Genomic DNA, 27,122 nt, shown 5'->3' on the forward strand with positions numbered 1-27,122 from the left:
GCACTTGTGCAGCGACACCAGCTGAGTGTCCAACTCTATTCCATTCTGATGCTAATTACCTGGAGATAGCCTCAGAAACCACAGGTTGAGGACTTAGTCCTCCAAAACCACCTCCTCCTTCCCGTGAGTCCCAAGAGCGGGACTGACCAGCTTCAAGTTGGGGTTCCCACCACTCCCTCTTTGGGTTCAATTAATTTGCTAGAGCAGCTCTCAAAACTCAGGAAAGCACATTTATCGGTTAGTTACAAAGGATATTTTAAAGGAGACAAACAGCTAGGCAAAGAGATACACAGATGGAGGCCTGGAAAGTTCCCTAGTGAAGGAGCAGTTGTCTCCCTGGAGCTGGAATGTGTCACCCTCCCAGCACGTGGATGAGTTCTTGTTCACCTTCCTGTGAGCCTCCATGTGTTCCACTGTCCAGAAGCTCCTGAACCCCGTCCTCTTGAGCCTTTCATGGACATTTCATTGGATACACATGATTGACAGCCTTGTGGAAATGTGATTAGACCAAAAGTATATGATCTAATGCTAACTGACTGAGTGGGGAAACCCAGCAAGACCTGTGTGTCCTTACTCTTCTTGGCTTCTCTGTGAAGCTCACTGTCTGCTGAAAGGGCAGACCCTTGAAACCCTTTGAAAGCTCTGTGCCTTCCAACTCTGTGGCCCTTAGGACAGAGGCTCCCTAAGGGAATGGCCTCAATTTCCCCATCTGCCTAACGGGACTCATCCTTATCACTCTGCACCCACTCTGATCTTCCCTTCTCATGGGTATGGAACAGAGCCCCTTCTCATGGGGGTCTAATGACCTACAATTACACGAGGTAGGTGAGAGAACTTATTTATGGCCAGCTCCAAGACAGACCGGCAGGAGAAGATCCTGCCAGGGGAGAGAAAGAAGCAGGTGAAAGGAGGTTAGGAGAAGGCCTGAGAGACTGTTTCTGGGGTCTGTTCCTGAGGCCTAAAGCACCCCAATGGTATAACAAGGGTTTGGGGGAGTTCTAAGTCAGGGACCCATATATGCGTATCATAATATCACAGGCCCCATTCATGTGGAACCTCAAGAGGAGAGGAAGCCGCCCTGAGGTCCCTGGAGCTCCAGGTGGTGGGGAGGGGACAATTTTATTTCCATTACTCCTAGATCCCCAGAGCCATGGTGAGTTCTGTGCCATTATCAGAGACCAGAGTGGGTGCAGAGTGATAAGGATGAGTTCTGTTAGGCAGATCAAGAAATTGAGGCCACTCGCTTAGGGAGCCACTGTCCTAAGGGCCACAGAGTTGGAAGGCACAGAGCTTTCAAAGGGTTTCAAGGGTTTGTCCTTTTTCCAGAAAATGAGCAGCCTGAGGGCAGAGGTGGCACCTGCCAGGCCTCCGAGGGTGGCACACTCTGGGGTCCCCCTCCAATCCTAGCCCGTAGTCCTCACCAGCCAGACACCATAGGGCCAGCCTCTGCGGGCTGGGCCAGCGGGAGCCAGGTGCTATGGGATGCCATACTTAGCGTCAGATTGGGCATCTGGGGGTCAGGCCAACAGAGGAGCACCTGGAGGTGAGCTGGGGGACTCACTCAAATTCAGTCCATTGCCTCATGACTCAGAGCTCTCTGAGTATGGGCAATGCAGGGAGGACAAAGAGGACACAGGGCGGCCACTGGTGTCTCTTGGCCCTCTCAGGGTTTTAGCTTCCTGCCCAGACACCCATTTGAGGGTCTTGCCTTTACCTTTCCTCTGTCAAATGGAGCTTCTTCCTCTGTAAAATAGGCATTGTAGGCAGTATGTACCTCACTGGCCAAGTGTGGTGGGAGGATTGAATGAAACAGTGTCTGTGATAAAAGTCCCCTCCCTAATCCCACTCTGGAGAGCCTCATCCCTCTGGGGACCATGGGTTCTGGTAACAGTAGTGGTGGGTACCCCTGACCCTACAGACCTGGAAGCAAACCCAATAATCTCCCTAAGAGTCGGCAGTGTTTCTAGGCCCTAATAATTTGTAAAGGGTCTTCCCCTAGTAATTTCTCAGTTATCATCACCTGGCATTGTCATGGCTACCACTATCCTACTCTCATTTTCAATAATCCCCATCCCCTGTGCAGGGCTCTAAAGCCCTGAGTGTTTGGCCATGGTGGCTCATGCCTGTAATCCAGCACTTTGGGAGGCAGAGGAGGGCAGATGGCTTGAGACTAGGAGTTTCAGACCTGCCTGGGTAAAGTGGTAAAACCCCATCTCTACAAAACATACAAAAATTAGCCGGGCATGGTAGTGTGTACCTATGGTCTCAGCTACTTTTGAGGCTGAGGCAGAAGGATCACTTGAGCCCAGGAGGCTGAGACTGCAGGAAGCTGTAATCACTCCACTGCACTCCAGCCTGGGTGACTGTGGGTGACCCAGTCTCAAAGAAAAAATTTTTTTAATTATTAAAAAAAAATAGGGCTGGGTGTGGTGGCTCCCGCCTGTAACCCCAGCACTTTGGGAGGCCAAGGTGGGAGGATCACCTGAGGTCGGAGTTCGAGACCAGCCTGACCAACATGGAGAAACCCCATCTCTACTAAAAATACAAAATTAGGCGCAGTGGCCCATGCTTGTAATCCCAGCTACTCGGGAGGCTGAGGCAGGAGAATTGCTTGAACTCGGGAGGCGGAGGTTGTGGTGAGCCGAGATTGCGCCATTGCACTCCAGCCTGGGCAACAAGAGGGAAACTCAGTCTCAGAATAATAGTAAAGTCCTGCAATCTCTTGGGCCTGGGGTTGGTCGGCTGGGTTCAAGCCTGGCACCCACCAGCCTTGCGACCTTGATTGCCCTTGCCAAGCCTCAGTTTGTCATCTCTAAAATGGGATTAGCCGTGACAATTCCACGGAGGACTGTGTGGAGGAGGGAGACTGAGAGGCCTTCGAGTCAGGAGCCAAGCCTCGAACCTTCAGTTGTTCGTTGTGTTATTATTATTGGTGTGTGTGGTTAACTGCTAATCTCACAGTCAGCAGCGGCCCAGCGCCTAGCGGGGCAGGGGAGGGGAGCGGGCAGGCTGCGGCCCCAGGCGGGGCGGGGCTGAAGGCCTGGGGTGATCCGAGCCCCGCCTCCTCCCCCTGCCCCGCCTCTCCCCTCCCCGCCCCGTCCCGCCCGGCGACTTAACGCGTCCCCGCCCGGCGCCCGGTCTCAGCAGCCGCCTGTAGCCGCTGGAGCTGCAGCTACCTCTGTGTGTCCGCGTGTGCGCCCAGTCCCCGCCCGCCGCACCATGGAGGGCTACCACAAGCCTGACCAGCAGAAGCTGCAGGCCCTGAAGGACACGGCCAACCGCCTGCGCATCAGCTCCATCCAGGCCACCACGGCAGCGGGCTCTGGGTGAGTGTGCGGCGCCGGCCAGGAGCGCGGCTCGGGCGGGGCGGGGGGCGTCTGCAGCGGCCAGAGTCGTCGCGGGCTCTGGGTCGCGCTGCGCGATGGCAAGACGAGGAAGGTGGCCCGGGCGCCGTCGGAGGGCGGAGACGCGCGCCTCGCAGGGCCCCGGGCTGCAGGCGGCTTCCGCTGCGTCGCGCTCTCGCCCTACTGCCCGGGCTCGGCCGCGTGGGCCTCCGGTCCTCCGTGCGCCTCAGGCCGGCTCTGCCCCACGCTTTTCGCGGGCCGCGCTGCTGCACGGTGGCGCGGGGGATGGGCTCGCTACTCGCCAAGTCTCCTGTAGAGCGATGCCGGGAAGGCCACCATTATTGCTGTTCTAGAGAACGCGGCCCTCTTAACCCTCTCCACCACCTGGCTGTATGGACGCCGCCGGGAGTATTCCCCCTTGCAGATGGGGAAATGGAGGCTCCGAGTTAGTCAGCTGCCCAAAGTTACACACAGGGAGATCTGGCATTTGAGCGCCAGCAGTCCGACTCTAGAGAGCCTGTTTTTTAAGTCCTCTTGCAGGAGACTCGGGGGCCTGGCCTTCTCCCCACTTCAGACTACGCTCCCCTACCCCTGTCTCCTGCCACCCCTGGGTTGGGTCCGAGTTTGGAGCAGGGAGCTGCTGATACGCCAGGCAGCGGCGGGGCTGATTGGGGAAAGAGGAGAGGAGGACGGTGCACGTGGGTGCAGAACCCTGGCATCCTTTGTAAAAAGGAGGTCTAAGCTTTGACCTGGGGCGGGAGGAGGCGGAGGGGAAAGAGACAGAGAAGGCTGAGCACCGGAAGGACGGAGTTCCAGGGCCCTAGCGCCGGCCCTAGTGATGTCCTGGGGCAGGGCCAGCCACCAGGTTCTGTATCTCCGAGGCAGGAGCTGGCGTGCCCATGCCCCAAGATCCTTCCCGGGCCAGCCCTTTTGGCCCAGAATGTGGACAAAGGCAGTTACTGATCCCAAGGAGCCTCCTCTTCTGTAGCGGAGACAGGGATAATTAATAAGGGCCACCGTTCATGCAGCTGGAGGTGTCCATTGGGGGTGGGTGAGGGGGTCAGCCGGTGAATTACTTCAGAGCCTGCTTCCCGCACTGTAATGCGGGGACAGTAATGGTACCACGCTGGGTGGTTTCAAGGACTCCACTGCTCTACTTGGAGGCTGCTGTGAGGCCACAGTGCCAGCAGTGTGCCAGGCTTATGACAGGGTTGTGAGGGCTGCGTAGTGGATGATTTCCCGGGACCTTCCCAAACAAGCTCTGTGTTTCAGACAGACAAGATTCTGGATTCTGGCCAATTTCATTCAGGATATATTATTAAGAAAGAAATCTGTTCACCTTTCTGGGTGGATACTTATTCACTCTTTGTGCCTTTAAGACACCCTGTTCTCAGAAAGGATTAGATGTCTTTCGAAAGCCCTTCCCCCACCCACTCCCTTGCACACTTTGGACCTGTTAGTTATCCTGGGTTTGTGTCAGTCTTACCACTTATGTGGGGTATCCCCTGCCTGGGCAGGGGCCTGGCTTACTCTCAGCTCCCCCTTTGCCAGCCTCTCTGCACACCTTGTGTTGCTTGTTTGGTACTGTTGGACCTGCTACCTTTGGCCGTTTCAGGGGGTCTGAGGTCTAGCTGGAGAGAGGCAGCAATTAGCCAACTAAGTAGTATTGCACATCTGAGCATCTTACAGGGCTAGATAAAACATGCAGATGTTTACATGGTTCCTGAGCTCCCCAGTAGGTATCTTGTATGACACAGCATGATCATTCGTTGCATCCTGAGAATAACCCTGTGAGATAGATTGTGTTGTATTCACATTTTATAGATGGGGACACAGGCTAGTGTGTTAAGTTATTTGCCCAAGCTGGTAACAGGTGACCGTTCCATACTGTCTAGTTGGGGCTCATGCTGTCAGGAATGCTTCTGGGCAGGGCATGGTGGTTCATGCCTGTAATCACAGCACTTTGGGAGGTCGAGGTGGGAGGATTGCTGGAGCCCAGGAGTTCCAGATCAACCTGGGCAACACAGTGAAACCCCATAACTTAAAAAATTTTTTTTATTTTTTTATTTTGAGATGGATTCTTGCTCTATCGCCAGGCTAGAGTGCAGTGGTGCAATCTCGGCTCACTGCAACCTCTGCCTCCTGGGTTCAAGTGATTCTTCTGCCTTAACCTCCCCAGTAGCTGGGACTACAGGTCCCTGCCACCGCACTGGCTAATTTTTGTATTTTTAGTGGAGATGGGGTTTCACCATCTTGGCCAGGCTGGTTTCTAACTCCTGACCTCAGGTAATCCACCCAGCTTGGCATCCCAAAGTGCTGGGATTACGGGCATGAGCCACCACCCCCGGCCAAAATTTTTTTTTAATTGGCTAGGTGTGGTGATGTGTACCTGTAGTCCCAGCTACATGGGAGGCTGAGGCAGAGGATCGCTTGAGCCCAGGAGGTTGAGGCTGTAGTGAGCCTTGAACATGCCACCACACTTCAATATGGGTGACAGAGTGAGACCCTGTCTCCAAAAAAAAAAGAAAAGCCAAGAAAAGAAAAATAGTTGGGCATGGTGTTACATGGCTGTAATGCCAGAACTCTGGAAGGCCAAGGCAGGAGGTTTGCTTGAGGCCAGGAATTCAAGACCAGCCCGGGTAACATAGCAAGACCCTGTCTCCAAAAATAATGGTTCAGCCAGGCGCAGTGGCTCATGCCTGTAATCCCAGCACTTTGAGAGGCGTAGGCGAGTGGATCACCTGAAGGTCAGGAGATCGAGACTAGCTTGGCCAACATGGTGAAACCCTGTCCCTACTAAAATACAAAAAATTAGCCGGGCATGGTGGGGAGCACCTGTAATCCCAGCTACCCAGGAGGCTGAGGCAGGAGAATCACTTGAACCCGCGAGGCAGAGGTTGCAGTGAGCTGAGATTGCACCATTGCACTCCGACCTGGGCAACAGAAGTGAAACTTCTTCTGGAAAAGAATGCCTCTTGGGCAAGTGGTCTGTGCCAGGCTGGAGAATGGTGACAAAGGTGAAGGGGAAGGCCAGGTACAGCCGTGGTGGATATTAGTCAGTTTGAAAGGCACTTGGAGAGAAATAAGATTTACCAATGTAGGGTGCCCCAAAAGAGTGGAGTATCAAGTGGGTCTCCTAGTTCTTTGTTAGACAAAGTCTGATTTCCTCACCGCCTTTACCCATCCGGAAACATACTGTGGTGACTGTGAGTTACACCATGTTTACATTGTAATGCCTTGGAGGGGGAAGCTCACTGAACTCAAAAAGTATCCATTTGCAAAAGAAAAAAAGATTATGTAAAATACAGTAACTGTGCGTGTGTATGTATATGTTTAAAATATGCAAAAAAGGAGGGAAAATTTATTTTTCAGAAGGAAATAACATTGCTGGCCGGGCGCGGTGGCTCAAGCCTGTAATCCCAGCACTTTGGGAGGCCGAGACGGGCGGATCACGAGGTCAGGAGATCGAGACCATCCTGGCTAATACGGTGAAACCCCGCCTCTACTAAAAAATACAAAAAAACTAGCCAGGCGAGATGGCGGGTGCCTGTAGTCCCAGCTGCTTGGGAGGCTGAGGCAGGAGAATGGCATGAACCCGGGAGGCGGAGCTTGCAGTGAGCTGAGATCCGGCCACTGCACTCCAGCCTGGGCGACAGAGCAAGACTCCGTCTCAAAAAAAAAAAAAGAAGGAAATAACATTGCTATGCAACCCATATTTTGAAAGGTGTGTGCCAAGAGTATGTGTGTGTGCACACACAAAAGCTAATCAAGGAAGACTTGAGACACAGGCAGTCTTCTGTTTCTGGTCCCCAGATGTTTATCTTGAGGCCCACTGTTCCCTCACTGCAATGAGGCATAGACTAAAGGCTCAGTCCGGAAGCCCTGGCCCAATCTGGGCTGTAGTCACAGCTAAAGTGACAATTTGTCAGAATGTCCCCTTTTCTGGGGGAGCTCACAGGACTTTGATCCAGTCCTTTTTCTTTTTTAAAGACAGGGTCTTGCTCTGTCACCCACCAGGTCTGGAGTACAGAGGCACAGCCATGGCTCCCTGCAGTCTTGAACTCCTAGGCTGTACCAATCCTGCCCCACCCTTCTGGGTAGTTGGGACCACAGGCACGTGCTACCATGTCTAGCTTTGGTCCAGTCTTTTGCTGGCCACTTACTGAGACAGGATTCGTACGTTCTGTCAGTGAGGACCCAGGCTCGTTTCTCGAGAGCTTTCCCATTCCTGTGCCATCACTGACACGTGTGCAGTGAATCTCACCAGGCCCGAGAAGCAGGGACACTGGCCTCTGTCAGGAGTTGGGCCTGGAGGTGAAGGGACAGGCCTCACAGAAGGCTCTTGTTGAGGCAGCACCCACAGCGGCCAGAGCTTCTCTGGGGTCATCTCCTTCCGTGGGCTGAAGGAATTGTGGCAAGGGTTCATCTCATCCTGAATTTAAAAAAACAAAACCCCAATGGCCTTGTCAGAAGTGACCTGGATGCTGAGGCTGGTGGCAAAGATTTCTTAGTTCTCACTTATCAGGGCCAGATGGTGGTGCTATCCAAACAGTACAAGTGTCATCTGAGGACTCCATCACAGTCAGGCCTGATTCAAAAGGGAAGGTGGTCTCTGCTTTCAACAAGTCCCCCAGGGTTTCTGACCCATAGCTCTGCGGAGGGCAATGTCTGGCCAGGCCTGGCTGGCGGACATAGGAGATGAGTCTAACCCTGGCTCTGTTCCTAGTGGCTGTGCCTTTGTCAGAAAGGCCCTTCCGGCCAGGTGTGGTGGCTCATGCCTGTAATCACAGCATTTTGGAAGGCCAGGGTGGGAGGATTGCTTGAGCCTGGGACTTCAGGACCAACCTGGGCAACATAGTGAGACGTCATCTCTACAAAAAAAAGAAAAAGCTGTGCATGTGCCTGTAGTACCAGCTACTTGGGAGGCTGAGGTGTGAGAATTACTTGAGCCCAGGAGTTCAAGGCTGCAGTGAGCTGTGATCATGGCTCTGCACTCCAGCGTGGGCAGCAGCAAAACCCTGGCTCTTAATGAAACAAAACAAAACAAAACAAAAAAACCTTTCTATTTCAGGGTCTCAGTTTTCTAGGCTGGAATGCTGTGGCATGATCTCTGCTCACTGCAGCCTCCGCCTCCTGGGCTTAAATGATCCTCTCTCCTCAGCCTCCCAAGTAACTGAGACCCCAGGCATGAGCCACCATGTCTTGGCTAATTTTTGTATTTTTTTGTAGAGTTGAGGTTTTGTCATTTTGCCCAGGCTAGTCTCAAACTCCCAGGCTTAAGCGATCCACCTGCCTCAGCTTCCCTAGAGTGTTGGGATTACAGGCCATTTTCTCCATCTTGAAAGGAGAGGTTCATGGTTTCAAACTGGGTGCCTCAGGAGTGGGGCTGGGGATGGAGTGAGTGGGCTCTGGGGTCCCACTACCCGCTGTTGCTGATTTTACATCCTGGTGCTCTCTGTGCCCTTGAAGTGGCTGGGATTGTATCCCAGTTTACCCAGCTCTGCCATCGGGGTGCTTTGGCTGAAGGCTTGAGGGCTTCCTGGGGTCTCTGGCCCCACGTGACCCCGCCTCTCTGGGCCTGTTTCTCTTTTTGGGCTGCCTCAGGACCCATCCTGGCCCTGACTGAGGCAAGAGCATGGCCGTTGAGATTGCCCCAGCAGCAACATTTCCCCACTCAGTGTGAAGACACTGGCCGCCTTGGGTGGCTTGGTTCTCTGCCGGAGTGAACCTGCAGGGTTCTGCAGGGCTGGTGGTCGGTGTTTTAAGAAACTGGAAGTGAAGTACAGCACCTGGTTAGGATCTGGCTGAGACTTTCTCGTGGCTTCATATGGACTCTAACTGATCTCCAACCCCTGCTGTGGCTCTGATCCCTCAACATTCACTGCCTCTTGAGGCAGGCTTGTTGTCACTGTCGCCTAGTTCCACAAAATCAGGAACTCCCTTCTTGCCCCAGACCAGTTATCTGCCTTGGGTGCTGGGGACACTCCTAGAGGTCAGGGACCTGCACAGAGCTGGGTCCTCAGGCAGGCTCTGCTCCTGCCCTGAATGGCGAGGCAAGGTAGGGGAGAGAGGATGTGCTGGGAGCTGGGGTGAGCCCACCTGCAGATGGTTGTTGCTCAGAAGTCAGTTGCATTTGTGCACTGGGTGGAATCTCCGAGGACTGCACAGCTGGAAGGGAAGTGTAAGTGTGGACGCCCAAGAGCTTCCTCTACTGAGCTCTCCTAGCACCTTTTTCTTCCATTTATTTATTTGTTTGTTTGACAGTCTCGTTCCGTCGCCCAGGCTGGAGTGCAGTGGGGCAGCAATCTTGGCTCACTGCAACCTCCACCTCCAAGGTTCAAGCAATTCTCCTGCCTCACTCTCCCAGGCAGCTGGGATTACAGGTGTATGCCACCACCACCCAGCTAATTTTTGCATTTTCAGTAGGGATGGGGTTTCACCATGTTGGCCAGGCTGGTCTCGAATTCCTGACCTCAGGTAATCCTCCTGCCAGCCTTGGCCTCCCAAAGTGTTGGGATTACAGGTGTGAGCCACTGCTCCAGGCCCTTTCTCTTTTAAAAACAAATTTTTAGGCCAGGTGTGATGGCTCACGCCTGTAATCCCAGCACTTTGGGAGGCCAAGGTGGGTGGATCATTTGAGGTCAGGAGTTCGAGACCAGCCTGGCCAACATGGTGAAACCCTGTCTCTACTACAAATACAAAAAAATGAGTCGGGCATGGTAGCAGGCACCTGTAATCCCAGCTACCCGAGAGGCTGAGGCACGAGAATCACTTGAACCTGGGAGGCGGAGGTTGCAGTGAGCCAAGATTGCACCACTACACTCTAGCCTGGGTGACAGAGTGAGAACTTGTCTCATAAATAAATAAATAAATATATAAATAAATATAAAAACAAATTTTTAGCAGCTTGATTAAGGTATAACTGGCATATCGTAACATTGTAAGTGATTTTAATGAATTTGCAGAGATTTACTACAAAAATTTACCACATCTCTTAAAAGATCTCTTCTGGACATTTGCTGTCACTCCCCATTTCCACCCCCAGTCCTGGGCAACCACTAATCTAATTCTGTCTCTAAATTTAGCTCTTCTAGACATTTCATGTAAATGCAATTATACAGAATGAGTTCTTTTGGGTCTGGCCTCTTAGCATAATTTTTAGAGGGTCATCCATGTTGTAACATGAATCAGTACTTAGTTCCTTTTTTGGGTGGTGGGGGGCAGAATCTCCACTGTGTCCCCAAGCTGGAGTGCAATGGCTCAGTCATGGCACACTGCAGCCTCGACCTCCCGGGATTAAGCAGTCTTCCAACCTCAGCCTCCTGAGTAGCTGGGAGGCACTCACTACCATACATAGCTAATTTTTAAAATTACTTGTAGAGACAGGGTATGTTGCTGAGCCTGGTCTCAAATTCTGGGCTCAAGTCATCTTCCTGCCTCTGCCTCTCATAGTGCTGGAATTACAGGCATGAGCCACCACGCCCAGCCCTTCATTTGTTTTTATGGCTGAATATTCTGTTGTGTGGACATACTACATTTTGTTTATCCATTCACCAGTTTTTTCTTAGCATTTTGCTCTTATCCTAGCTCTGCTGCTGGCAGGCTGTGTGACTTTAGGCAAGTCACTTACTTTCTGTGGACCTTAGTTCTAATATTTACCGAGCAATTGCTAATTTCTATGCATGGTCACGGTGCCATGTTCTGTACACACACACTACATCATTCAGTCAGATTCTTCTTTTACCTCAGTTTGATAGTGAGGAAACTGAGGCTCAGAGAGGTTACAGCCCCAGGGTGACTAGGATATATCATGTATTCATTTGTGCACTCAGTTTGTCCCTGGTACTCTTCAAGCCTACGGATACAACAGTGAAAGGCCCAAAGCTCTGTCCTCAGGGAGCTTGTATTGCAGTAGGGTAGACAGGCAATAATCACCTAATGTCAGGTGGCAAGCATGAGTGAGGGGAAGAAGAGCTATTTTAGATAGTGTGGTCAGGGAAGGCTTCTTGGAGGAGGTGACATGGGGCAGAGATCTGAAGAAACAATCTGAGGTCTGGAGCTAGAGGTTCCTTCCGGGCAGAAGCCAGCTCAGGTAGTTCAGGACACAGGAAGAACAAGAACTGCTTCTGATGTTCAGTTCCAGCCTGACATCCTGGGATTCTTTCCTGAGTTTTTGTGTGTGTGTGTGTGTGTGTTTTGAGGTGGAGTCTGTTGCCCAGGCTGGAGTACGGTGGTGTGATCTCGGCTCTCTGCAGCCTCTGCCTCCCAGGTTCAAGCAACTCTCCTGCCTTAGCCTCCCGAGTAAAGTAGCTGGGACTAGTGGCCCCCACCACCACACCCAGCTAATTTTTGTATTTTTGTAGAGACAGGGTTTTGCCATGTTAGCCAGGCCAGTCTTGAACTCCTGACCTCAGGTGCCTCAGGTGAGCCACAGCCCCTGGCCTCTTCTAAATTTTTTTTTTTTTTGAGACTGAGTTTCACTCTTGTCTCCCAGGCTGGAGTGCAATGGTGAGATCTCTGCTCACTGCAACCTTTGCCTCCCAGGTTCAAGCGATTCACCTGCCTCATTCTCCCGAGTAGCTGGGATTATAGGCACCCACCACCATGTCCAGCTAATTATTGTATTTTTAGTAGAGACAGGGTTTCACCATGTTGGCCAAGCTGGTCTTGCTCCTGACCTCAGGTGATCCACCTGCCTCGGTCTCCCAAAGTGCTGGGATTATAGGCATGAGCCACCTGAATTTTTTTTTTTTAAAAAAAGAAGTATATGCATAAAAAATAAGATAAATGATGTACTCCTGTCATAAATAATGAAAGCTACTCCCAGGATTAAGAACTAGTACATTACAGTGATTTTTGGAACTATAGTGGATCCCTCCCTCCTCATCTTCCCTTCCCCTGAGAAAGAACTGTACCCTGAATTTTTTTATCATTCTATTGTTTCCTTTTTTTTTTTTTTTTTTTTTTGGAGATGGAGTTTTGCTCTTGTTGTCCAGGCTGGAGTGCAATGGCGCCATCTCAGCTCACTGCAATCTCCGCCTCCTGGGTTCAAATGATTCTCCTGTCTCAGCCTCCCAAGTAGTTGGGATTACAGGCATGCGCCACCATGCCTGGCTAATTTTTCTTTTTGGTAGAGATGGGGGTTTCTCCATGTTGGTCAGGCTGGTCTCGAACTCCCGACCTTAGGTGATCCGCCCGCCTCGGCTCCCAAAGTGCTGGGGTTACAGGCTTGAGCCACTGCGCCTGGCCTGTTTTCCTTGTAATATATACAAAAAGACTTGTACATAAATCAATATGGTCTTCTTTGTTAAGCAGATCCTTCTGCACTGTGCTTTTTTCACACTATATTTGGAGAGAATATTGATACTGGATTTGTGAAGTATAACTCACTCATTCTTACTGCTGTATAGTATCCCATTATATTAATATACTCCAGTTAACCCTGTCTATTGATAGACACATGTATAATTTCCAGGTCTTGCAATTGCAAACAATGCGGGGCAGCCCTGTTTGTGTTTCCTTTGTTTTTTTGTTTTTTCTTTTTCTGAGATAAAGTCTCACTCTGTCACCAAGTCTGGAGTGCAATGACACGATGTTGGTTCACTGCAACCTCTGCCTCCTGGATTCAAGTGATTCTCCTGCCTCAGCTTCCCAAGTAGCTGGGATTACAGGTGCCTGCCACCACACCCGGCTAATTTTTGTATTATTAGCAGGTACGGGGTTTCATCATGTTGGCCAGGCTGGTCTCGAACTGCTGACCTTAGTTGATCTGCCCACCTCAGCCTCCCAGAGCGCTGGGATTATAGGCGTGAACCACTGTCCCCGGCCTGTATGTGTTTCCTCGTGTGTGTAGATTTCACGGTACGTTCCTACTGGTGAAGTTGCTAGGAGTTAAGGAGTGTACATCTTCGGCCTTCGGCTACTGATCTGATTTATTTTTAATTCTTAAAAGATTGCTTAGGTTCTTTATTTCTTCTTGAGTCAGTTTTGGTAAATTATTGTCATTATTATTATTATTTTTTAGACAGAGTTTCACTCTGTTGCCCAGGCTGGAGTGCAGTGGCGTGATCTTGGCTTATTGCAACCCACACATCCCAGGTTCAAGCTATTCTCCTTCAAGCCTCAGCCTCCTGAGTAGCTGGGATTACAGGCATGTGCCACCACACCGAGCTAATTTTTATATTTTTAGTAGAGACAGGGTTTCACCATGTTGGCAGGACTGGTCTTGAGCCACTGACCTCAGATGATCTGCCTGCCTTGGCCTCCCAAAGTGCTGGAATTACAGGTGTGAGCCACCGCGCCCAACCTGACATCCATTATCTCTTGAAGGAGCCCAGCTGAAGGGTGAGAGAGCCTCTCTGGCCTTTTCTTGCATAGAAACCTGTGAGCAGGTAGAGTGAGCACTAAAGTGATGAGAGAGATTCTCCTGGCCAGGGGACATCTGGAAGAATATGTGTTGTCCTAGAGGGGAGTGGAGAGGGGGCTTTTGTTTTTTTTTTGAGACCAAGTTTTACTCTTGTTGCCCAGGCTGGAGTGCAATGGTGCAGTCCCAGCTCACTGCAACCTCTGCCTCCCGGGTTCAAGTGATTTTCCTGCCTCAGCCTCCCGAGTAGCTGGGATTACAGGCATCCACCACCACGCCTGGCTAATTTTTTGGTATTTTTAGTAGAAATGGGGTTTTACCATGTTGGCGAGGCTGGTCTTGAACTCCTGACCTCAGGTGATCTTCCCGCCTTGACCTCCCAAAGTGCTGGGATTAAAGGCGTGAGCCACTGTGCCCAGCCGAGAGGGGGCTTTAAGAGACTTTCTTTGGGCCTGGCTCTAAGCTTGCCACACCACCTTCACAGGTTGAACTAATTGGGGTTGTAAGTGGACTATTTTGATCAAGGCAGGGTTTGTTAGTTTTGTTTTGAATAAACTGTCAAGTGTGCTTGTTAGTTAGCCCTGTTTATCACAGAGGCGGGGTATACAGTAAGTACCCTGTATCCCCTGCATCATGCTCCTCACCCCGTCTGTCGCCAGTGTTCACCCAGAGTTGTCATACACAGCACCATGGGATGGGGCATCTGCCTGCAGTTGTGCAGGCAGTCTGGAATGGCAGGAAAAACTCTGGCCCTGAGGAGGCCACAGGCTTAAATGTATGCCTTTGGCCCCAAAGGCCCTCTAGTAAGTTGAGCTTGAAAGTAACTGTGTCCTGTGTGCTCTGTGCTTTACAGTGTGCAGAGCCCGGTCTCAATCTTTGGTTTATTTCTCCCCTCTTGCCTGCATGTGGCCAGCAGGTGTAGGAGTGTCACCATCCCTACCTGTAGATAAGAGCTGCAGGTGCTGAGAAGCGTTAGCACCCCAATGGGTGGTGGTGGCTGCTAGAGACCTGGGTACTGTGCGTGCCTTATCTCACTGTATCTCCCAGACACTCTCCCAAGTGAAGAAGCTGAGCCCCAGGTTGACGAAGCACTTGCTCAAGTCACGAAGCCCAAGTGGCACAGCTCACCTCCCCAAACCAGGACGCTCTGCCGAGGGAGAGCCCCAAAAGCCCTGGGGAGGAGTGTGGGGAAGCCTGGCTCCTGAGCATTCTTTTGTGTGTGTTTACTTGGTAGAAGTGAAGAGAGTGGCCACAGAAGGCTGGATGCAGCCTTTGGAGGGAGTGAAAGGCTGCAGGCCTAGCAAGAAAGGCTTAAGATCAGCTGCAGGTTCTACTTCTCACCCTTGGTCACCTCGCGGCTGACCTTCCTCTCATCACATCTGCTCTATCTGGGCGTGCTTGTGCCTCTGCCATGTGCAGAAAGAGCCTGTGCCACACCATTTCTCCCTGGAACCCCTTCCTGGTGGCCAGAGGGACTGTCACCCTGGGGTGTCGAGATGGACGGGGCAGGTGGAGCCCTGCGCTTACCATCCTTCTTCCTCCCTGGAACAGTTTAGCCCAGTGTCCATCCACATCCTTCTCCCACCAAGGCTCCTTCCTGATGGGACCATGGCTTTAGAAACAGGGTCCCTCAGGGCCGGGGCTGCCCTTGGAGGTGGGAAGGATGAGAGGTCAGCCTGACTGGGGTGGCCTCTGGTTGAAGCTGGCACTGGGAGCGTGGGATTAGGGTCCCTGCCAGGCAGAAAAGGGTTTCTCATTTACCATGTCCTCACCTCCCTCTTTCAGGTGTAGTGTCTTTTCCCATGACCGGGAGTTCATAGAAATAGTTAAGTATAAGATGATTGTGTGCGAGAATGTTGGTACTAAACCAGCATGGACAGTTTTCTGGATTTCTCTACTACTAACTTGTCTGCACTGAGCGTCACTCACCCCTAACCTGGTGGGAGCGCTGACTGGAGGGGCGGGAGGCTGGTGGTGTGAGCTACAGATGGTGCATGTGCCCTTGGGCTTGGCATGGGGTGTGTCTTCGTGTGAAGGGCCTCTGGGAGCAGCGAGAGGGCTGTGCTGAGCTGCATGTGGAGAGGCTCTCTCGGGAGGCCTGTGCCCGGAGGCTGAACTGTTAACAAAGCCCTAGGACCAGAGGGCTTCAGGGCTGACCAGGACCTGCAGTGCTTCCCAGCAGGAAGTGCAGCCTCTAGCCCCTTTCCCAGGCAGGGGGCTGGATTGTGGATTATTCACATGGGTCCTAAGAGACCTGAATGAGTCCCATCTCTGAGATGTGATTTTTGCACTTTCTATTGCTCAGCAGCTGTTCAGTGATTAAAATGAGAGTCTAAAAAGCCAAGGGGACTCGTGGACCCAACACTCCCAGGCTGGAAGGCAGGTTCTTGCTTTTCAGCCCCACCTCAGCCCCTGTCCATAGGCAGAAGGGGTTTTTATTAATACATGATTGTAGCCGTGTAGATGAGATTGTGTGTCTTGCTCTGAAAATTCTGCACAAAAGCCTGTTTCCTAGTTGCTACACAACCCTCAAACTGCCCATTTCTAAAGCTTTCAAGTAGCCCAGCTGATGTAATAAAGCCCAAGGCCCAATTTTTCAGGCTACCACACCTGGCGTGTGGAGGCTGCTGGGAGGTCTGTGGTAACTCCATGAGCCTCAGTCCCTTCCTCCCTGCTCCATGGGCTCAGAGACCCCTGGGTGCTGAGAGGGCAGGGTGCCCTTCACAAGTGGGCAGGGTCCGGGCAGCCCCGTCGGGATGTGGGGTCAATTGTAGGAGTGCCGGCGCCCCTCAGCTGCTGAATCATTAGACTCCTAGGGACCACTAGGTGGGAGCTAGGCCCTACCCAACAGCAGCTGCCCACCGCCGCGATGCTATTCTTGGGCTGCTTCTTCTGTGCTGGATCTCTCCTGGGCCCCTCCTTCCTTCTTACTCAAGTCCAACCCCAGATATTTTCGGTTGCCATGATTCTGAGGATCTGGTGCCCCTGGGAAGGTACAACAGTCCCCAGCACCCCCACCAGCTGGCCCAGGCCCCAAGCTACCAGCAGTGGCTTTCTTGAGACCCTGTGTCACCCTCCCAGGGAACAAGAACACATGGCTGTCTGATAAGCCAGGCCTGTGTGACTCCTCGGGACATGCACCCCCCAGGTCCCTATACAGCTGAGCACGATAGCTCAGGAGTGCACGGCCATGATGCATGTGTCTGTCTTCTCTCCTGGGCCACAGCCACCCCACGTCATGCTGCAGCGCCGCAGAGATCATGGCTGTCCTCTTTTTTCACACCATGCGCTACAAGTCCCAGGACCCCCGGAACCCACACAATGACCGTTTTGTGCTCTCCAAGGTAAGAGCCCAGCTGCCCACCGCCAGCCACACCTTGCCTGGGACTAGGGTCACATGGGCTCTGGAATGGTGAGTGGTCTCTGAGGAGGTCTGGCTGGGCTCACCTCTCCCAGGTGCCTTCTCCCTGCTCGTCCTGGCCCCTAACTCAGTGTCCTGCTCTGCTGACCCAGCTGGCTAAGGAATACAGGACTGAATTGATGGGTTGCTCTGCCATGGAGCCCAGGTACACGAACAACGCTTTAACCCAAAGAAATGGAGTAGGGAACTACGGGAATGTCTATTGTGTGTTCTGCCCGGTCTGGGTGTTGACAGGCAGGACTGGCATCTTGGTCTGGGTTGTGACTCCCTGCCTGCTCTTTCTGTGTTGTGCCAGCGCTCCCGAGGCCACGGCTTGCCCCCCTCAGGGGTAGTGGTATGCTGTAGCAGGGTTTTGGATGGGGACCCCCCTGACCTGCCCCTTCTGGGTGGAATCACAGCCACAGACCCCTGAAATCCACCTGTGCTCAGGCCTGCCTCTGTGGCATCTGGTCTCTCAGGGCAGGCTTTAGAGCTTAGAAGTCTGTCCAAGTTTTTCCCATGCCAGAAACCAGGGATTAGGGCAGCCGGCTGCCTGCTGGGGTTTTGGCTTTCTCCAGCCTCACAGCTGTGCCCCCTGCACCTGTCTTAGTGCCTGCCCAGCCTTGGCAGTGGGAACTTTGGGCTGAAAACCAAGAGGCTGAAGAGGGCTGAAAGGAGAGAAGTGGCCTTCACTTGCTTCCTCCCCTGAAATGGATGCTGCAGTTGGCCGACTCAGCCAGGCCCCAGGGGTCAGTGTGCAGTAGGCACAGCCCCAGGTAGAACCGCTCCCCACCTGACCTCACCCCACTGTCCATCTCCCGGCAGGGCCATGCAGCTCCCATCCTGTATGCGGTCTGGGCTGAAGCTGGCTTCCTGCCCGAGGCGGAGCTGCTGAACCTGAGGAAGATCAGCTCCGACTTGGACGGGCACCCAGTCCCTGTAAGTGCTCCTGCCAGAGCCTCTCATGCCTCTGCCTCTGCTTCCTGTTTCCCAGACATGCAGGACCGGGGCAGAGGGTGCCCACTGAGAAGCCAAAGGTATTGAAAGGCGGAGGAGGGCACTGAGACGAGGAAGGAACGAAGCAGGTGTTTTGGGGGCACGTATTCACCCCAAGCTGGTGCCAAAGGGGAAGGCCTTCTGAGGCCTCAGCCAGGGTATTCTGGGATGACTTCAGGGAGGGCCTCTCCCCACGCTTCCCTTCTGTGCTGGGCCTCCTTGGCTAGGTAGCTACAGCTTGGGAAGAAAAGGGACTCTCTTCTAAGGGGGTGGCTCTAGGGTGCTGGTGATGCTCTGGGGAGGGAACCTGGTTTGTTCCTTGGGGTGACATCTAGCATCCCTGCAAATGTTAAGACTTCATGGATTACCACAAAAACTGTCATGTGGTCTGAGTCCCCACAAGGGCCATATGTTCTATGTCAATTTTTTCATGATTCCCTCTCCCAGCCCTTTGTGAAGTGGGTGATATGGGAACTGAGGCTCACAGAGGTTCAGCCCCCAGCCTGAGGCCTAAGGCCACATAGCTGACTAGAGGGCAGGGCTGGGATTTGAACCTACAACTAAAATTAGTTCATTAGGAGAAGAAGTCACATGCTGGGTAGAGGCTGCCTTTGGGCGTGACCTGCAGGGGAGGGGCTCGCTGGGCTGGGTGGGAGTATGGCTCCCGGGGCGGGTGAGACCAGGATCCCTTCTCCTCTCAGATTAACTGTGGCCTTCTGTTATGACAGAAACAAGCTTTCACCGACGTGGCCACTGGCTCCCTGGGCCAGGGCCTCGGGGCCGCTTGTGGGATGGCCTACACCGGCAAATACTTCGACAAGGCCAGGTAACACGCCTACTCCCCACTCCCACCCTGGGTGGTTTTGGGGAGTGGTCCTTGGGTGACCCACCCTTCACCGCCGCCCCCAGACTCTTCCTCTTTCCTGGCTAGGGCAGAGTAATACATACGGGTGGCCTCTTTTGCTCTTTAAACATCTGCTATGGTGGGTGCCGTGACCGGCCCCCTTTACAAATGAGGAAACACTCAGGAGTTAAGGGACCTGCCCTGGGTCAGCAGTGACTGGCAGGGCTGGGTTTGCACGGAGTGCATGCTCCCAATCATGTGCTCTTCAGCCAGAGTGCTTAGGCTGAGGACTTGCTGTTTTGCCCCCAGCCCTGTGCCCAGACTCCAGAAGTCTCAGACCTACCCCCAGGCCCCTGTCTGACTAGGCACCAGGAGCCCAGGCCTGAGCCACTTGCCTTTATCTTGGTAAAGGGGAGGGTTGTATGTTCTGGGGGTTTCTGGGATACCTGTAAGCCACCTCCTGTCAGCAGGGAAGAAACAAACATTTGAGAGATTGAGCCTCCAGAGGGTGGGTGGTGAGCCTGACCAGAAAGGTGCTGCTCCAGTGCCCACCGGGTGATTGGTAGGAGCAGCCCACCGTGGCCCCCAAGAAAAGTTCTAGCCATAGGTTAGTCTGACGGTCAGATATGGCCTGGGGGGGGGGGTGAGGTTGTAAACTGTTAAGAATAAAGTCCCAGGCCGGGCGCGGTGGCTCAAGCCTGTCATCCCAGCACTTTGGGAGGCCGAGACGGGTGGATCACGAGGTCAGGAGATCAAGACCATCCTGGCTAACCCGGTGAAACCCCGTCTCTACTAAAAAATACAAAAAAAACTAGCCGGGCGAGGTGGCGGGCGACTGTAGTCCCAGCTACTTGGGAGGCTGAGGCAGGAGAATGGCGTGAACCCGGGAGGCGGAGCTTGCAGTGAGCTGAGATCCGGCCACTGCACTCCAGCCTGGGGGACAGAGCGAGACTCCATCTCAAAAAAAATAATAATAATAATAAAGTCCGGCTGAGGGAAGGATTGCTTGAGGCCAGGAGTTCAAGTTGCCCAGGCAAGTTCTGTTGCCAGGCATGGTGATGCACACCTGTAGTCCCGGCTACATGGGAGGCTGAGGTCACAAGTGATCCTAGGGCTTCAAGATTATAGCTATCCATGATTGAGCCACTGCATCCCAGCCTAGGCTACAGAGCGAGACTCTGCCTCTTTAAAAAAAAAAAAAAATTTTTTTTTAAAAGAATAATCATTGTATTAGTCTGTTTTCATGCTGCTGATAAAGACATACCCGAGTCAGGGAAGAAAAGGAGGTTTTATGGAGTTAAGTTTCACATGGCTAGGGAGGCCTAACAATCATGGTAGAAGGCAAGGAGGAGCAAATCACATCTTAAGTGGATGGCAGCAGGCAAAGAGAGAGCTTGTACAGGGAAACTCCCGTTCTTAAAACCATCAGATCTCGTGAGACTTATTCACCATCACAAGAACAGCATGGGAAAGACCTGTCCCCATGATTCAGTTATCTCCCACTGGGCCCTCCCACAACCCGGGGGAATTACGGGAGCTACAAGATTTGGGTGGGGACCCAGAGCCTAACCATGTCATCACTCATCAGAAGGGTTCCTTTGCCCTTTGGGGCCTAGGCCCTTTGCTTAGTGCCCATGTGCTATATTGGGTTCCACCTTTAAAAACCCCCTATGTGTTGGGTAGTGGTGTGAGAACTGTGACCCATCTTACAGGTGAGGAAGCTGAGGCAAGATGCTGGCCTAGGCCATCCAGTCAGTGGTGGAGGTACCCAGAGTCAGTATTCAGCATTCCTAGGCTGCTCTCGGAGCAGTTAAGGGCACCACAGGAGCTGGGGGAGTCCTGTGGGCGGGAAGCCTCCTGGAGGAGGAAGGCCAGTGGGGCCAGCCCACCAGGTGGGAGAAGGGCCCAGCTCTGCAGCTGGTGGCATCTCTACTGCCCTGTCTTCCACCCCTGCAGCAGAGGCGCCATGCCGGGCTATTGTGGAGCTGGCAGGCAAGTAGGGTTTGGAATGACTGTGGGTCCTTGAAGGACAGGAGGCTGCAGGGAGCACCTTCTGTGTGCAGGCCTTTCCCCAGGACTGGCTCTCCAAGGAGGCCTCACAGTCCCTTCCAGACCCTCTCAGGCCAGTGTCGCCTGACCACAGTTTTCTTTTAGTCCCTGGCTGAGCCTTGGGGCAGGCTTGGCTACACCCAGAAATGATTCACCGTGAAGTAAAGAGAGAGAGACACACAAAGAATGGGATGCATGTTTAAGAGCATTTTATTTGGCAGAGAACCAGAGATGTGAGTTAATTATTCCCTACAGTTGCTGGAAATAATTCCCTGTGAAGGGGCATTTCCTGACCCTAACATAATGGAACAAGTCAGTGTAGGGAGAAGGAGTTTAGCTGGGTTCCCAGAAGCCAGAGTGGCTCGGGGCCAGGGTTGGCTAGAGCCTAGGCCCCTGACTGTACCTGGGGGAAGGGCCCAGGGCATCCAGGGATTATCATGTTAGGCCAGGCACCCAGATTGTGTCTTGATAGAGCAAATTGGCCTCCGCCCTGCCCTCCTGTTTAAAAAGTACAGAATGGTATTAAGAAATGACCGTTTTCCTTATTTTTTTATTTTTATTTTTTCTGAGATGGAGTCTCGCTCTGTCATCCAGGCTGGAGTGCAGTGGTGCGATCTCGGCCCACTGCAACCTCTGCGTCCTGGGTTCAAGTGATTCACCTCCTGCCTCAGCCTCCCGAGTAGCTGGGACTACAGGTGCGTGCCACCACGCCCAGCAATTTTTTGTATTTTTAGTAGAGATGGGCTTTCACCATGTTAGCCAGGATGGTCTCAATCTCCTGACCTCGTGATCCGCTCGCCTCGGCCTCCCAAAGTACTGGGATGACAGGTGTGAGCCATTGCGCCCGACCAGAGTTTTCCTTATTCTTAACACACTGCTTCCCACCCCCAATTTAAATCTAGTGATGTATTTTTTCCATGTTATCATGAAAAAAGCGTACATATCTGTAATCCCAGTGTGTGTGTGTAATATAAAACCTAGTATTGCACTTTAAACCAAGCCTTCTATCATGAGCATTTTCTCATGACATTAATAGTGGAGAGCTGGTTTTTGTTTTGTTTTCTTTTGATATGGAGTCTTGCTCTGTCGCCCAGGCTGGAGTGCAGTGGTGCCATCTTAGCTCACTGCAACCTCCACCTCCTGGGTTCAAGTGATTCTCCTGCCTCAGCTTCCTGAGTAGCTGGGATTACAGGCTGTAACCACCATACTCAGCTAATTTTTATGTATTTAGTAGAGACGGGGTTTCACCATGTTGGCCAAGCTGGTCTCAAACTCCTGACCTCAGGACATCCGCCCAATTCAGCCTTCTAGAGTGCTGGGATTACAGGCATGAGCCACTGCGCCCATCCTGAGAGCTGGTTTTAACGACCACGTAATGTTCTGTTTTATGGAGATGCTATAATCCATCTAGCCAGTCCTCTGTTGTTGGACATGTAAGGTAGTTTCCAAATCGTTCTGCAACAAATGTCGACCTTCTGTTTAGGGTCCCCTCTCTTCAAATTAGTTCATGAATGGATGTTTGGAGTCCCCCCACCCCTAACTCTTAACAGCTCAGGCAATAGCAAGTCCCAGGGTTAGCCCAGACTCCTGCAGGCCCCTTCCCTGTTCACAACCTCTTCCTTGGCATCTCCTTGGGACCTCAGCACGCCCCCTGACCTGAACCTGATGGCCCTGTAGGGCTTAGCCTTGTCCCTAGTCTCAAAGTCCAAAGCTGTGCTGGGCCTCCAGTGCTAGCCTGGGTTTGGCTTCCCTGGAGGTGGGTGTGGGCTTGGGGTGGGAGCCAGTTGGCTTCCCTGGAATCCCTTTCTGGGAAGTCAAGTTCCCTACAGGCCTCTCTGGCTCAGCCTCATTGTGTGGCCCCTTTCTGGAGCTGCTGTACCAGACCAGAGCCCTTCCAGGGTCTCTGGGCCCCCTCAAAACCTACAGGGGAAAGAGGCGGCGAGGCTGGGACAGGATAGGGCCTCTGAAGTGTGGGCCTGAGGCTTTGTCCTTCTGGCCATGGTACCCCACAGGGGCACCACCTCCTGTGGTGGAGGCCATAGAAGAGCAGCACGAGGCAGGGGAGGCTGCAGGGAGTGCTCCCGGCCTGCTGGCATGTGGAAGTGCTGAGTCATGCTGACAGCTCCGTGGCTGGCTGTCCCAGCCTCTTCCGGCTGCCCCTGCCTTCACCCTGCAGCAGGGAGGCCCGGAGGCTTGGACTGCTGAGCATGCAGCCGGGTCGAGGGCCTTTTCCTGTAGTAGCAGGAGGGCAGCCGTGTCCCCTCTGAGCCCAACCAGGCACCAGCCTCATTTCCTGGGGCTACACAGCTGGACACTGGGCAGGGTAAGGGGAGGTCCCCAAGTCCCACCACTCCTCACCCTACGTGCATGCCTACACTGCAAGGAGTGGACAGTCTAGGCTATAGTCAGACCTGTGTTTGAATCCTAGATCAGCAACTTCCTGACAGCACGACCTTCAGACAAGTTCTGTGTCTGTTGCTGCCGTCCCTCTGCTACCCCCATCCCCTCACATCTCCCAGGCTGGGCTCAGAGTCCCTGAACTGGTCTCCCTTCCTCTAGCCTCACCCCCTCGCCCACCCTCCCCTGGGGCCCGGGAAAGTTGTTTGCTGGGTAATTTATCCCAAGTTCAATGTTCTTTTTAACATGTCTCACTGTCTTGAAAAGATCATGGTTGCCTGTGTTGAAGGGAGGAGAGGGCCCCGGTGGTAGAGACAGGGCCAGGCCCAGCTTCAATCTTGGGGTCAAGAGCCAGTCTTGGAAGCTTGGGGAGAGCCTGTCCCATGAAGCACCTGGTCCTCAAGGGCCCTCCATGCTCCATCCTCCGCCTGAGCCCTCTTGCTCCAGGGTGTTGCCTAGAGTGCCTCAGGCCTCCCCGGCCCAGCTCCCTCCTCCAGGCAGAAGCAGAGCTTGGTTCCCAAGGTTCCCCTTTCCCACTGGCCCACCCAGCCAGTCCCAAGGCCTCCTCCAACCTCTGGTTCACAGCGGGGTCCGTCCCCTGCAGCAGGTGGCTCAAGCCTATTCACCCACTCTTCCTCACTTTCCTCTCATTCCAACAACCCCCATTTTTCTTGATTTTATTGGCCAGATCCCTGTTGTCCTAGACCTCTGTTTCTTAATAATCAGTACTTCTTCCTGAGCTCCTGACGGCTTCCCTCTTGGGGTGTGGCTTGTGGTGGGCTGCAAGGACCTGGTGACACTGTTGCCCCTTGAGTGTAAATGCCGTCTGTTCTGCATATCCACGCATGGCTGCTCCTTTACCCAGAGTGCAGGCTCCTTGAATGGGTGGGGGTGGGAGCCAGCTGGGTCCAGGTGAAAGGGACTGGCTTGACTCACTCTCTGTCCACAGCTACCGAGTCTATTGCTTGCTGGGAGACGGGGAGCTGTCAGAGGGCTCCGTATGGGAGGCCATGGCCTTTGCCAGCATCTATAAGCTGGACAACCTCGTGGCCATTCTAGACATCAATCGCCTGGGCCAGAGTGACCCAGCCCCGCTGCAGCACCAGATGGACATCTACCAGAAGCGGTGCGAGGCCTTCGGGTACGTACGAGGCTGTGGCCCGAGTGTGATCACAGCTTTGCAGGTGCAGGAGCTGAAGCTGGGACCTTAAGCCCCATCTAAAGGTCCCTTTCTTTAGCATTTGACTCACAATTTCAAACTCTAGGCATTTGGACTTAGTGACTCAGGCTACCACCATATATTGTGGGCCAGGCCCAGTTTTAAGTGAGTTTCCTTGTTTCCGTGGTCATGGCATGGTGGTTCTCAGAGCTCCCACACACCATCTCACATTGACGCACTTTGTTCTTGAGGAAGGAGGGTTCTTGAGGGATGGGGGCTCACTTGGTAAAGCTAAAGGACATATAGCTGTGGAGAGGTTTGGACCTCAGTTTGGTGGCCACATCCCGTGCCCAGCCCCAGCCAGCCTGGGGAGGAGGAACAGGCTCCTGGGGAAATGGGAGAGAGGGTTTCCAGATGCCTCCCTTCGGCCTTGATTGGTTACACTTTCAGGGTCAAAGGGTACAAAGCAGGGAGGTCAGTCTGCATGGGTGTCAGCCAGAGGGACCCTGCCTCAAAGCCTCCACCTGTGTCCCCAAACACAAGCTGCTCTGCACAGGGGCCCATCATTGGCTGAGGAGGCTGTGGAGGGGAGGGAACAGGGCAGGTGCTGTGCAAGGCTTTGGGACTCAGGTCAAGCCTCCAGGGCTGCGTTTTGCAGATGAGCCCGTGCCTGTGACTACACTAAGTAACAGGATGCTTGGGGTTACCTTGCAGTAGCACAGCAGGTGCAGGCCTGTGTTCCCTGATGACTGACTCAGGAAGGGAGAGGAGGAAGGGAGAAATAATCTCTGTTGGACAGACGAGAAACCTGAGCCACAGGGTCCTCAGGCCACATCGATCTGGGGACTCAGAGTACAACCCCAGCAGCACCCCTAGGACCTGTGTCCATAAACTTGTGATTCAAGCCAGATTGCTGAAGTCCTGGCTCTACTGCTAACTTGCTTTGTGGCGTGGGTCAAGTTACTCCACCTTCAGTGTCTCGGCCGATTGTAAAATGGGGCCAACTCAGCACCCAGACATGGCGTGGTGAGGCTTCAATGGGCAGTGCTTGGCATGGCACTCAGTTTGAGCGGTGCTATTTTTATTATTCTTATTATGCCAAAAAGAGTCCCCAGAAGGATAGCTTTTCAAGAGAAAGCCTGCTCTGCCCCGGCTCCTTCCTGTATATTTAACAACATGGTTCATTTCAAAAGTTTCCAGCACCACATCCAGCATGTGTGATCAAATGTGTTCCCCCAAATAAAAATTGGGCCAAAAAATTCATCAAGAATCTAATAGCAGACAGATTCCAAATCCAGTGTGCTGACCCCAGAACAGCTTTCAGTAGGAAATGAGCAGATCAGGAATGGAAGAGACAATAAAGGAACTGAGCTCTGGATTACTTAGGAAGAAGAGGAAAACCTGTTCAGAGGCAAACAAAAGGAGTAAAAATAATGTGAAAAAGAAAAGGGTTAAAAAACCCAAACTGGAAACCGGAATGTTGCAAGCTTTCTACTACTCCAGCTGAGGCCGCAGTTGTGGGGTGGAGCCTGGGCAGACCCCTAGATGCCAAGGCAGACCTTTCCCTGGGAGGGTTCTCAGTGCTGTGGCCCCTGGGAATTGCCCCTCACTCTCTGCCCCCCCATCCCCAGCTGGCACGCCATCATCGTGGATGGACACAGCGTGGAGGAGCTATGCAAGGCCTTTGGCCAGGCCAAGCACCAGCCAACAGCCATCATTGCCAAGACCTTCAAGGGCCGAGGGATCACGGGTCAGTATGCATGAGCCGCCTTTCCCACCTTCACCCCTGGCCCGGACCCTGTGGCTACATAGCTCTGACCCTCACATCCAGGGAAACACTAGCCCTTGCTGCACACTGATTGCACCAGGCTCCAGGGAAGGGGAGCGGGAGACGCTATGACTCAGTGACCGCCCCCGTGGCTAAGCCAGGATTTGAACTCGGATCTGTCTGGCCTCTGCCAGTGGGGGCATGTACAGGCAGGAGGAGAGGAGGGACTTGGAGGGTATGTGGGTGAGAGGAAGGTCATGGATTGAGGAAGCCCCCGTGCCCCACCCTGGCTGGTGCCTTTCAGAGCCGCAGCTCTGTACACTCTGCCAGCTCCAACCACATGCTCCAGCTGAAGAGCCAGCACAGAGCCGGGCAGGGCCTGGAGAGACCTGTTCCCTCCAGGTGGTGAGTGGGGTGCTCCTCAAGCAATGGCAGGCGCTGAGCAAGGCCTGTGTGGGCTGAGAACCTTGAGGGGTTTGGAACCTGGCTTCTGCCTCAGGCCAGAGAATGAGACAGGCGTAAGTCACTCCTTGGCACCCAGGTGTGGGCTTCAGATTCCTAGGCCTGGGATGGCCCTCACCCATTTTAAAGATGGGAAAATGAGGCTACAAGTGGTCAGGGACTTGCCCCAGGACAGAGGAAGTCTATGGCACAAGGGGGGCTGATTCCAGGGCCTGGGTAGGCTTCCCTCACAGATGCCCCTGGCTGTCCACTTGCCTGCTCTCAGGGGTTGTGGCTTGTTCTGCCCGTGTAGACTCAGGTATATGAGGACGTTCTGAGTGGGGGGTTGGCGGTGCTGGGT

The 27,122-nt window shown here is 53.2% G+C and overlaps 1 protein-coding gene across 2 annotated transcripts in view; it reads left to right on the forward strand.

Moving 5' to 3' along the window:
* Positions 1-3,053: 3,053 nt before the first annotated feature.
* TKT (transketolase) overlaps positions 3,054-27,122 on the forward strand; it is a 31,856-nt gene continuing 7,787 nt past the window's right edge. For both annotated transcript variants that reach the window (XM_026446941.1, XM_026446940.1), the window contains exons 1-6: positions 3,054-3,326; positions 16,934-17,051; positions 17,933-18,046; positions 18,832-18,929; positions 24,343-24,534; positions 26,184-26,302. In XM_026446941.1, the coding sequence (XP_026302726.1) occupies positions 3,220-3,326; positions 16,934-17,051; positions 17,933-18,046; positions 18,832-18,929; positions 24,343-24,534; positions 26,184-26,302 (748 nt within the window). In that variant the 5' untranslated portion in view covers positions 3,054-3,219. The remainder of the gene's footprint in view (positions 3,327-16,933; positions 17,052-17,932; positions 18,047-18,831; positions 18,930-24,342; positions 24,535-26,183; positions 26,303-27,122) is intronic.

Source organism: Piliocolobus tephrosceles, chromosome 2, assembly GCF_002776525.5.
Source record: "Piliocolobus tephrosceles isolate RC106 chromosome 2, ASM277652v3, whole genome shotgun sequence".
NCBI classification, from domain to species: Eukaryota; Metazoa; Chordata; class Mammalia; order Primates; family Cercopithecidae; genus Piliocolobus; species Piliocolobus tephrosceles.